General features: G+C 28.8%; 1 protein-coding gene across 1 annotated transcript; it reads left to right on the forward strand.

The window, feature by feature from the left end:
- Positions 1-4561: 4561 nt before the first annotated feature.
- On the forward strand, positions 4562-7748 carry LOC137805756 (protein C2-DOMAIN ABA-RELATED 9-like). The gene is made up of 3 exons (XM_068605681.1): positions 4562-4766; positions 6111-6206; positions 7372-7748. The coding sequence occupies exons 1-3, from the start codon at positions 4644-4646 to the stop codon at positions 7675-7677; spliced, it is 525 nt and encodes a 174-aa protein (XP_068461782.1). The 5' UTR covers positions 4562-4643; the 3' UTR covers positions 7678-7748.
- The last annotated feature ends 4871 nt before the right edge of the window (positions 7749-12619 follow it).

A 12619-nucleotide genomic window follows, 5' to 3' on the forward strand; every position in this document is an offset into this window, starting at 1 on the left:
ATTTCAACTTTTTTTTTAATTTCTATATCTTTAGGATTTTTGTTTATCTTCTTTATAATTTTGTTTCTCTAAAGTTCACCTCTTCAAAATCACACATTATAATAGTTAGAGAGTTAAGGATCATTTTCAACCGATTAATTTTAAAATCAGAAAGATTTTTTTTTTTTAATTTATCATCAATCGTTGTGGGGTTAGTTGAAAACGGTGATCCTCTCCATCTGATTAAACTTATATTTAAGTTTTGTTATGTTTAGATACTTTGCTCTAAGTCTTAATATTTTGAGTAGTTCTTTTGCTTGAGTTAAAAGTTAGTTTAAAGCAAGAAATTACATGTTAGAGAAACTATTTATGTTTTTTTTTATATGAAGTCTTAGGATAAATGATCTAGATGTGAAAGTGACTTGGTCACAATATCTTATTTTCTATGTAAGGATTATGTTTTTTTAGAAACAATTTGAATGTTTGAAATTGAGTGGGAATCTTATTTGAGTTTTTGGTTAATACATTATTGTCCTAAAATGATTTGAATTGGATACTCTTATTGAGATATTGATATGGTGGCTAGATTATGGATGTTAAAGGATAATGTTTCTTAAAGTGGGTTTTTAATGTGGTTTAAATGAGTAAAGTTATTTTCTAATAGTTTGACATATATTAGTTTGAGTTTGATGTGAATGAAAATATATCTTGAGGTTTAATGATAAAGGTTGAATTGAAATGAGTGAAAGATGATATTTGAGCAAATTATGGTTATATTGATCATTTTGAATTTGTGTTAAAAGTTGTATTTGTTAAAGTAGTTTTTTGTTTTTAGTGTCAATGTAGTTTAGGGTTTGCATTCGTCTAGCGTCAAATTGGCTCACTCTACTTGCGTCCCTATATTGATTGATGCTTTCTTCTGATTATTTCCCACTTTTGTTGTAGTGTGAGTCTTTTCGGAGAAACTTCTATATAAATTCTAAAAAAGAAGTAAGAAAGAAAAATGAATTCAATTTATCCACAATCCACAAATTAGCTTGCGTATAACTTAAAAAAATCTTAGACGGTTAATGTTGCATGAGTCTTCTTATGTATATATAAGTTAATTTTCCTAAATGTTAAATAATATCTTTAGTTTTCTATGCCTAATCCTTTCTCTAACATGATATACAAAGCTATATTTTTTCCATTGCCACTTCTGCTTTTTCTTCTCCTTTCCTCACCTCTAATCTTTCTCTTTTTGCACCTCCCATGGTTTCTTCTCCCAATCTTCATCATTTCTCTACACCTATATCCCTAAAACTTACAAATGAGAATTTTCTAGTATGGAAAATAAGAATTTTATATGCGAGAAATCAATATAAATGATTTTTATACGAGCATCAATATCAATAAAAGGATATAATATTATCAGGCTAATCTAAATACAAAAGAGTGAGAAAGATAAAACTCAATCCCTATTTTTCCAATTGAAGCAACAACTATTTGCTTTGTTTTCTTATTAATCATTGTCATTCCAACAAATCCCAACAAACTTTTATTATTCTGTTTTTATATTTAGCGAATCTTGTACCTAATTTTTCAATTGTTTATTGTGTAATCGATATTTGTCCTTAGGGACACATTATTACTTATGACAACGCGATGCACTTGTCATAAAAAGTCATCAGTGCCTAGTTGCTAAGGGGTTCACCCAAAATGTAGGTTTTGATTATAATGAGACATACAACCCAATTGTCAAACAATAAATAATTCGTGTATCCACCAAATAGACGTAAATAACGCATTCCTTAATGGTGAATTCCAAGAAAATGTGTACATTACACAACCTCGTGAATTTGAATCTGCATCTCCTCATCTTGTGTGCAAGCTTCACAAAGCTATCTACGGATTAAAACAAGCTAAGTTATGCACTTAAATCTTTTGGTTTTCATTCAACTAAAAGTGATACTTGACTATTTGTCAAGTTCAACCCGTCTTATAATATTTTCATCTTAATATATTTTGATGATATCATAATAATTGACTAATCTCGTTGCGAGGTTAACAAGCTTATAGATAACCTTGGCTCGTGCTTTGCTGTAAAAAAACTTGGGTTCGTTGCACTACTTTTTGGGCATGAAAGTCAGTCATCTCAATGATGAGAGTCTCTTTTGCGAGAGCTCCACATCTCTGCTTCTCAACCTTAACTTTTCTCAAATAATATGGGTGCATTTTTGCTTAGTGCTAATTCAATTATACACATACACACGAAGTAATTTGAACTTGATTTGCAGTTTGTTCGGGATTATGTACAACAAAATCGTATTTGTTTAGTTCACATACCGACTAGGTTCCTAGTTGTAGATTTATTAACAAAACCTATTTCTAGATCTTCTTTTGTTTTGTTTAAGTGTAAACTTATGGTTGTTTCTTCGCCAACCATTAGTTTAAGGGGGGATCTTAGACAACTAGTGTTGCATGGTCTCCTTATATGTATATATAAATTGTCTCTTTTGAATGTTAAATAATATCTTTAGTTTTTATACCTAATCCTTTCAAAAAAAAAAAAGAGTAAAGATAACTAAATATAAATTTAATAAATTTAGTCTCTGAAGAAGTTATTTGTTTTTCTCATGATCAACATACGTTCTAAAAAATGGTGTAAATGTGGTTTGGATGCTTGTCCTTTTGGAAACATTTAATGATGAAGAGAATGAGACTTATTGATTATAAGTATCCTTATCACTAATAGAAAATTATTAAATAAAAATTAATTTTAGAAATAAAAAATAATTAGATACTATATTGACTAAATTATATATTATTTTATAGACAAAAAAATTATTAAAATCTAAAATAGTTTCTATTATTGATAAATAGTTTTTAAATTGGTATTTAATTAGCTACCAAGGTTTGAGATACTAATTATTTAAAGTATAAAGTTGGTAGCTAATTAAATAACAATTTAAAAACTATTTATCAATCATAAAAACTACTTTAGATACTAATTTTTTTTAATTTCTGAAATAATATCTAATTTAATTAATATAATAATTTTTTTTAAAATAATTTTCATTTAATGATTTTTTTTATAAGGTACATGTTTTATTTTCAAGGATACGGAACCACTTTAAGGTAGATACAAAGGGTACATTTTACAAAAGATCGATGTTGAGTTGAATGAAGTAAAAACTAAGGCTCTAAAACAAATAAGTGATTTTGATTGAGTGGCTAAAGAAGAAGCATTAACGGGTGGAGCTCTGAAGATGTTTAGGAAAATCCCTTTACACCGTTTGAATGGATGATGCTTCCTAACATGAATGAAATGATGTGAATTCATAAGGAAGATTACATAGAATCAAAGTATTGCTTTTGTAATGAATTCAAATTGAATATTAAATCAAAATATATCTATCATTTTTTATATTTAATGTGGAATTTATAATTTGAATGAAAAACTCTGTCGAAGAACAATATAAAATGTAGATATATATGGAAGAAAAAAAGAGAATAATAATAATAAATACAATGTGATATGTACAATTACTTTAAGTCGGCGAAAGTTTATATTCTTTATTTAAGTTTAACAACCTTAATACTTTTTAAGAGAATACTACTTAATTAAAAAATAAGAAATATCTTATTATTTTAATGTTTGCTATTTTTTAAAATTTCAAAATTTAATAATTATCTTAGTTTATATTAAGAATTGAAATTGAGGTTTAAGTCAATCATATAAAATTGACTAATAATGTTGATATCTAACGCATTTCCTGATGTATGAGATTATATATTTATGTCTGATTGATGATCTCGTACAAGATTTACTCTAAATAACATAACTCTGATAGCATATTAAAAAATAAATTTTAAGTCTAACTCAACCTTATAAAATTAGTTCATAAAATGAAATTTGCATCTATTATGAGGTGAGATTTTAAGTCTAACTCAACCCCATAAAACCGGCTCATGGAGATAACATATGATGATGGGTGGTCCGATAACGATCCGATAGTGGGTGACACAATAGACCCATGAAAGAGGCTTTAATTGACTCTGATATCATATTACGAAGTGGACTTTAAGCCTAACTCAACCCCATAAAACCCGGTATATGAGGTGAGGTTTGCACCCACTTATATACAATGAATTGTCCTTATCTCTAGTCGACGTGGAATCTAAAAAAACATTCACTTATTTATTATAATTTTTATTTTATTTTTAGATGATGATTCCAAGCGTTTATATATAATTTAAAAAATCTTGTAGAAGCAAAAGATACATGTATATTAAAATATAGTTATTTATGATGAAAAAAAAATGTAGGTTAGGATGTGCATCGACCCTTGCTTGTAGGGTGAGGAGAGGCGTGTATTGAAGCACGAGGATGGATCGCACGTTGAATTACCTGTCAAAACAAAACACATTTATTCCCTTTTGGCTTTTCCTTTCACTCATTTGTTTTCTAATAACATTAAAAGCAACATCGTAGCTGTCAAAAAGCAGGGTACGTAGATAGCATTGAAATGTCTCGTTTGAGGGGTGGCTGTTTTTGCACTGCAGCTTTCCAAATTTGTTAGGGGTTGAATTGCGTCAACATTTCAAACACTATCTTTTGTTTAATTTGGAGCAAAAGTGTGTGGACAAGAGGAGTTCTTAGGTATTATTATTGTTGTGTTTCAATGGACAATAGTATTCTGGGTCTTCTCAAACTTCGAATTAAAAGAGGTATTGATCTTGCAATTCGTGATGCCATTAAAGGACGTGCCAGTGACCCTTATGTCGTCGTCAACATGGGTGATCAGGTTCCAACCTGCAATTTCTGTGCTAATCTTTTCTTCCTTTCAAAGTCAATTTATTGAGTTGGCCTTTCGTTGTGACGAGCGTTGGTGTCTTCCACAATTCGGGAAAATCAATTTAAACAACTACTTTTTTAATCCACTTTTTTCATCAAATTGGGTTCTTAATGGGTGGTTTATTTAATAGTATATTAGTTTTTTTTTTTATCGGCAATAAAAAATAAATAAATGTGAACCACTTCGGGGTGATTCAACCCTTATACAAACATAAAATACTTAAGACACTCCATCTCAATACTCACACCGCCAGACGCCTAGAATTACTAAACAATCCTAACTCAACCCATACAATCTGAGCTAAAAAATAATTCAAAAAACCATTATCATACATACCAAAGGTTCGAGACACCACTCGGAAAAGGAGAACAAACCAGAGAGAGACTTGGACGTAATCCAAGACCAAATCTTCACTTGAACCAAAACAACCACTTCTAAACCATCGACAACTCCCCCATTAAAGATTGCATTGTTTCTATGCTTCCACAACTCACTTACCACTGCAATCCAAATCACTCTTCACATCTCACTTGCTAAAGCAGAATCATTAGTTGCTTTAGCATTAGTTTTTGTGCCATAGGAGATGTCTTTCTTACCAAGTTAGATTATAATAATTAGACCTTATAAATGATTCAATGAATAGTATATACTTTTTAACATAACTCTAATATATTATCTTAATAAATAGGTTTACGTCTAATTTAATTTTGTAAATTTCTGATATTTTGACATGGAATAGCTAGTTATTGTAATGGTATTTGTATTTAACTATTTGATTTTAGTATGATTAATTAAATATGTTTTTTTTTCGTTTTTTAATATAATGCGAAATTGATTTTTATTTTTGTCAAAACTTTAAACTTTCTGAATAATTATAATAAAAAAATTATTAGAATAAATTTTTACTACTTTTTTTTATACATAAACAAGTAAATATTTTAATATTCATAATTCACATTGAAAATTTGTTTATTATTAAAAAAAATATTAACAATGAAGCTTCCTTACTACCTATATAATAAGTAGGTACAGAGTATAGACTAGGTACAAAATCAATTTTTAAAAAATATATTTAATCATTTTTTATACATTAAAAAAACTATGATGGTATTTGTATTAAATTCTTTCTGAGATGTGGCATGGGTCTACAAATTTTTTTATCTTTTTGGGAAAGATTGTTTTGGAGGGACGTTGAAAAGCTGCATGTTTTCAGTATCAAATACATGTTTTGAATGGAAGAGTTTTGGGTCATTGGATAATTTTGGTTTGAAGATTATTTTGATATGTATGCAGAAGCTAAAGACTAGTGTTATAAAAAACAACTGCAATCCTGAGTGGAACGAAGAAAGGACCATTTCTATAAAGGACGTTACAACCCCAATACGTCTGGTAAAGTTCTCAGCCAAGCTATCACACAAAAAATTCATATAATATCCCAAAAAGCTATTAGCATTAGGCTTATCTATATTCATATATGTTTTCATTGGATTTTTATTTTTTTTTATGAGTTTTTCCTAACTCAAGGATTAAATCAATTTCAGTTTGTAAGGAAAGATTCATTACTTTTATTTATTTCATTAATAGTATGTTTGGTACGGAGGAAAAAATTAAGAAGAAAACAAGAGAAAAAAAATAGGGTTAAATGTATTTTTCGCGGTATCTCTTTACTTTCACACGAAATTAGTTTTCGTTCATAATCTAAACTTTAGACTTTCTAAACACTTATAGTAATGATATTTCACTTATAGTAATGAAATTATTAAAATAAGTCATTCCAGCTTCTTTTAGGTGACAAATATATTCTAATCCACATTGGAAACATGTTTGTCACTGGAAATGACTCATTTTAATAGTTTTCTTAATACGAGTCTTTAGGAGGGTCTAAAGTTTAGATTAGGGACAAAAAACAATTTCACATTATAATATAGGACAAAACTCATATTTAATAAAAAAAAGTAAAATATGTAAAAAATTAGTAAAAATTAGATATTATTTAGTTTAAAAAAGTAAAATATGAAGTAATATAATTAAAATAGAAATTGTTTGGTGAAAAAAAATATAAAAATAATTTTAAGATTATTTATTTTCTTATTTTGAATATTAAATTTATTATGATTTATTTTATCATCGTATTATTTATTATTATTTCATTACTCATCTTTTTCTCATAAACACTTTCTTTCATTTACTGCCCCGTTTTGGATATTTCGTTATGTATGCATATATATATATGTATATAACTTATTTTTTTTCTATAACAATAAATAAAATAAAATAGAACATTTCAAAAGTATCCCAATCTTTATACATAATACTTAAAGTCTCTTACCTAAGAGCCAAGTTTTCGAACACCAAACCAAACAACTTACACAAACTACACAATAGACCAAAAAATACCAACACAAAACACCAAACCGACCAATCCAACAACACCGCATACACACCTAATAAAAACCTATATAATTCTAAAATGAGATAAAGTTAGTTGTTTGATGAATTATCAACAGAAGAAGAGGTGAATGATTATAGATGGGTTATGGATTTTGTTTTGCAGGCAGTTTATGACAAAGACACATTCTCAGGGGATGACAAAATGGGAGATGCAGATATAGACTTAAAACCATATATTCAGTGTGTGCAAAGAGGGTTAAGTAACCTCCCAGAGGGTTCTGTAGTGGCCACGATTCAACCAGATGAAACTAATTGTCTTGCCAAAGAAAGCACCTGCATTTGGCGAGACGAAAACATCATCCAAGAAATGGTTTTGAGACTTAGAAATGTTGAGAGTGGGGAAATACTTGTGGAAATTGAGTGGGTTGATGTTATTGGTTGCAAGGGCTTATCACATCTACAACTTTGACTCTTGCTTCCACCCTCCCTATACCTTGTATCAACCATTCAAACCTAGCATGCAACTCCAAAATTATGTATGCTAAAATGTACAATGATCTCGATGTTTTCTCTTCATTGTGAAATTTAATAGTATTAGAATAATAGAAATAATAATAATAATAATAATAATAATAATAATAATAGAAGAGTGTTACAAAGTGAACTTTAAGTCTAACTCAACCCTATAAAATCGTCTCATGAGGTTGAGATTTGCACCCTCTTATGATAAACCCAACAATTATTCGTTAGGATATGCTTGAAAATGGCTCTGATACCATGTTACAAAGTGGACTTTAAGCCTAACTCAATCCCATAAAACTGGCTCATGAGGTTGAGGTTTGCACCCACTTATATATAATGAGATATGGGATCTCCAACATATAAGTCGAAGTTGAAAAGAAAAATATAATATGTAAAAAGAAAGTAATGAATTAATTAATCAATCTTTTTTTCTTTTTTTTTATTTGTGTATTTTTTCCGAATTTTTTCGCTTCTTCCATTGATGGTTTCAGAATCAAAAAAGTATAATGTGATTTAAGCTAAGGTTGAGATTCACTTAATGATAAATGTAAAAGAATGATGGCTTTACCAGAAAATGAAGTTGTTTGAAATGGAGTGGAACAACACATTTTTATATGTCAAATTTCGTTTATACCGTTGTCTTCTTCCTATTCTCAAATAAAGGTTATGTCTTAGGTCCATAAGGAATTAAGGGAAGAGTGGAGATTAGTTTGCAAATAAAAAATCCTTTAACACTAATTTAAAAAATAATTATTTTTAAGTGATTTATTTTTTTCAGCATTTTTAAGTGATTCATATAAAATGACAAAAATATTCTTTCTTATAATTTTAAAATTTAAAATTTAAAAGATAAAATATAAAATAAGATATATCAATAAAGATAAAATTGAAAAAGATTTGTGTAAAAAAAATAGTTACGAGCAAGAATTCTTTATAAAACCTATAAAAACTCATATGAAGATTTATAATCGTAAGAAATATGCAATATTATTTAATTATACAAGTAAATAACTATTGTCTTCAATGTTTGTAAAATACATTTTCATAAAAATATATCAAGTTGAGTTAGAGGAAAACTAAGAAAATCTTTGATATTATTATAAGACATTGTCAGAGACTACTAAAAAAATAAAAACTACCAATTCAATGAAAAGGAAAAGATAAAGCGCCGCTTTGAACTGCAGTCTTCAACAGATATCTTCAATACGAAGGAAAAGAAAACCATTTATTTTTGTTTTTGTTTTAAAAAAAAAAAAAACTAGAACTTATGGGAAGAGTAGAAAAAAAAAATATTTATAAGGGGGTTGAGATTTTTCATTAGATTAATATTATTACCATTTTAAAAAATTAAAGTAATAAAATTAGTTCAAAAAGCGTATCTAACCTACAAAAGTAACCTCTTGACTTAAGAGTTGGATAACATTGGTATGTGAATAACAAGATATTAAAAACGTTTAATGATATGTTAAATTAAAGTAATAAAGATAGATCATAGGACATCCTTCTTCTTCTCACACTTTTCGATGAACTTGAAAGAGAATGAGATGAGAAGGATATTTGAACGCTGGAGAGTGGCACATGAGGTATTCATCGTTAGGAAGTTGAATTAGATAGGTGAGAGATCTGGGTTCTTGAAGTTTTTGGGAGTTAGCTATTAGAATTGGAAACATGAAGATACATCTTAATACACTAAGTATAGAAGAAATTAACGGAATAACCAGCAATAAAAAAAAAAGTCACGGAAAAAGCTTATAAGTGTCGTAATGAAGTAATATAGAACAATAGACATTTATGAATTTTTATTCTTTTTGCATATTTTTAGATTATAGGATGGATATGAACGATTTATTCCTAAATTTGTATTAATTTCAGGACTTTAGGGGAAAATGGAGGTAGAAGGATAAAAGGAGAATCGATAAATTGAAGATAAGAAAAAAAGACAAAGTGGAACATTGAAAACTCGCTAAAGACTCGCCTAAGCGAGTTCACTTAAGTAAAATTGAACTTTTTCTCGTAAAACTCGCCTAAGAGAGTAATATTTCGCTTAAGCGAGATGTCACTTAGTCCATGCTTAATGAGTTTAAATAGAAGGCGTGAGACATAACCTTGTACATCATTGGGACATAACCTTGTACATCATTGGGAGGATATGGAGAGATAGAAAATCTTAGAGGAGGCAGTCGTCAAGGAGAAACACTCTAGATCTTCTTTTCTTGCTTTCCATGCTTGTAATGGTCAATATGTGACTAATTCTTTTCTTTGGGATTTAGAGTAATTTGTTTAAACTCTTATATATTGGAGTGATATTTATTTATAATATTCAGTTATTGATTGATGATTGATATTATCATTTTATTCTCAAAGCTTCAAAATATTCATGATTTTGATTCTTATATTTGACTGGAAAGTACTTATGAGTATCTAACCTAAATGGTAATGCTTAACATATTTGAATGCTAGAAATAAATTTGAAATATTAATAGCTTTGTAACATTTGTTCGTAATGATAAGGAGTTTTTATAAATATGCGAAGAATCAATATTCAAGAGACTCTCTTAATAATTTTGTATTTGAGGAATCAATATGAATGATTTTTATACGGCATTAATGTCAATCAAGATGAAATGTTATATGTTTTTATTCATTTAAAATACAAACGAGTAAGAAAGATTAACCCCATTTACAATTTTTCTAATTGACTCATCCAAATCATTTACTTAGTTTTTCTTTAATTTTCATGCAAACTTATATCAATATCTTTCAAATCAAATTATTGTACATATTCTTATACTTAGTGAAAGCTACTATTAAGATTTTAAGTAACTATTTGTTGTGGGTTTGTTATCCGTCCTTAGAGACAAATTATAATTTCTGACTTGGTACACTTGCCATAAAAGAGTCATCAAAGGCCAAAACAGGAGATAAAAAAGAAAGGTAAAAAATAAAATGTATGTCCAAGTTGTCAAAGGAGATAAAAAAATAAGTTCCTTTATAGAGGATTGATGAAAACGACTGATGATTAAAGTTAAAGAAGGCGAACTTGAATGGTTAAGGAAAAGCTAAGTAAGGTGATATAAAAATAAGTCAAAGAGAACATGATAATATGTGTGAAAGGTTATATAAGAGTTTGATATCTTGGGATGATCAAGTCCTAATGCCAGAAGCAGAGGGTGCGAATATAGCCATATAAGTTCAAGAAAACGAACAATGATTCACCATGATGTTCAAATCCATTGCAATCCAACAAAAAAAGTAGCACAAAAGTAGAAGGTGTTGCAAAAGAATAACAATTGAAAGACCCAATACTATTGGGCTTGAACATTCGAAAAAGGCAGATTCTCCCTGCACCCAATAAAAATGACTGACACTCAATTACTTTTGTGAAAAGACTAAACTAATCTTAATGAAATGAAAATTAGGGTTTTTTTTAGTCTCTTAGTTTTCCCTGCACCAAACACACTGCAACCCCTTCGTTTTCAATCTTTCTACCGTTTTCTTCTCTGTGTCGAAGACCAACTGAACGACGACGTCAATTGTGGTGGTGGTGGTCAGTGAGGCGGCATCGAATGTGACGGAGTTGGACGGCAAGAGAGAACGAAGTTACCGGGAGAGACGACACGCAAAAAAAGTGAGTTTTCTCATTGACATTGTCTTCCAAATATAGCGGAATGCCTTTATGCGCTGCGGATAATTTTATCTGGAATTGGTTTTTCTGGTTTTTGTTCCGGATGTGGATTATCGGAAGTGTGAGTTTGTGCTGTGAATGTCTATGTCTGGAAGTTTTTTCGCTGTTTTGGATGTGGGTTATCCGGAAGTGCAACTTTGTGTTGCGGATGCATATGTTCGGAAGTTTTTCCAGAATTGTTAGTGTATTACACTGAAAACGGCACGTCCACTACCAGCACCAACCAAAGAGAAGAGGAAAACTAAGTTTTTTTTGCACCCTACACCTTTTTCAAAATAAAGAAGACAAGGGTAAAATTGGGTTTTAAAAAATTTGTCGGGTGCAGAAAGCAATTGATTAGGTGCAGGAAGGAATTGCCTTCGAAAAAACAACCGACCCAATACTCAAATGATATTTTCTTCCTATCTGTAAAGATTTGGCCCAAGATAGGAATGCAAGAACATGGCTCACCAAAACTGTCTAACAACAAAGTAAGAGGGTGCAATTGGAGATTCCTAAGTTGAAATGCTTCTCTTAACTTATACAACATGTGAAGTACATAGTTAAGACAAAGTATGAAATCCAAATACATATTTTCACATGACGATACTTTGTAAGGATACTTTGTAACAAAGTTGTGCAATAATTCAGTTAATTAAATTAGGGTTACATACACTGAAATGGGAGATACATTAATTAATATACTAGTATTTACTCTCACACTGTCTTAAATATTAATTAAATAATTTATTAGCAGAAAATAAAAATTACATCAAAGAAACATCACATTATTAAGGATTTTGTGTCGAAAAAACATATTTTTTGTTTACATTGTTAAATTTTTAAAAAAAATTGTAAATAAAAAATAAAAAAAATATCTTAAAGAATAAAATAAATCAAATATATATATATATATATATATATATATTAAAAATGTTTTAAAATATATCATTTGAACAAGATTGTACAAACAAAATAATGTGTAATTAATGTTATGACGAGAAAGAAAATATCTTAAGGATTTATGAATGTCAAATGGATCAAACAATGATGAAAAATAATTTTGTAGAAAAAAAAAGTTATGATATCATATCCATCTCTTTGAAAATAATTTAACATAGAAGTTGAACCACCTATAAATCACTAACATTGAAACTATTATAGTTGGAGGGTACCTACAAAGTTTGTTTTCTAAAGAAAAAAATAAAATTACTTAATAGTATCT

This window comes from Phaseolus vulgaris, chromosome 3 (assembly GCF_000499845.2).
Source record: "Phaseolus vulgaris cultivar G19833 chromosome 3, P. vulgaris v2.0, whole genome shotgun sequence".
Taxonomy (NCBI): Eukaryota; Viridiplantae; Streptophyta; class Magnoliopsida; order Fabales; family Fabaceae; genus Phaseolus; species Phaseolus vulgaris.

Bases quoted from the DNA above. Each gene is read 5' to 3' on its own strand.
- LOC137805756 (XM_068605681.1), top strand. From the start codon at position 4,644: ATGGACAATAGTATTCTGGGTCTTCTCAAACTTCGAATTAAAAGAGGT. The intron at 4,767-6,110 runs GTTCCAACCTGC...ATATGTATGCAG, and splicing joins TCGTCAACATGGGTGATCAG to AAGCTAAAGACTAGTGTTAT. The intron at 6,207-7,371 runs GTAAAGTTCTCA...TTTGTTTTGCAG, and splicing joins TTACAACCCCAATACGTCTG to GCAGTTTATGACAAAGACAC.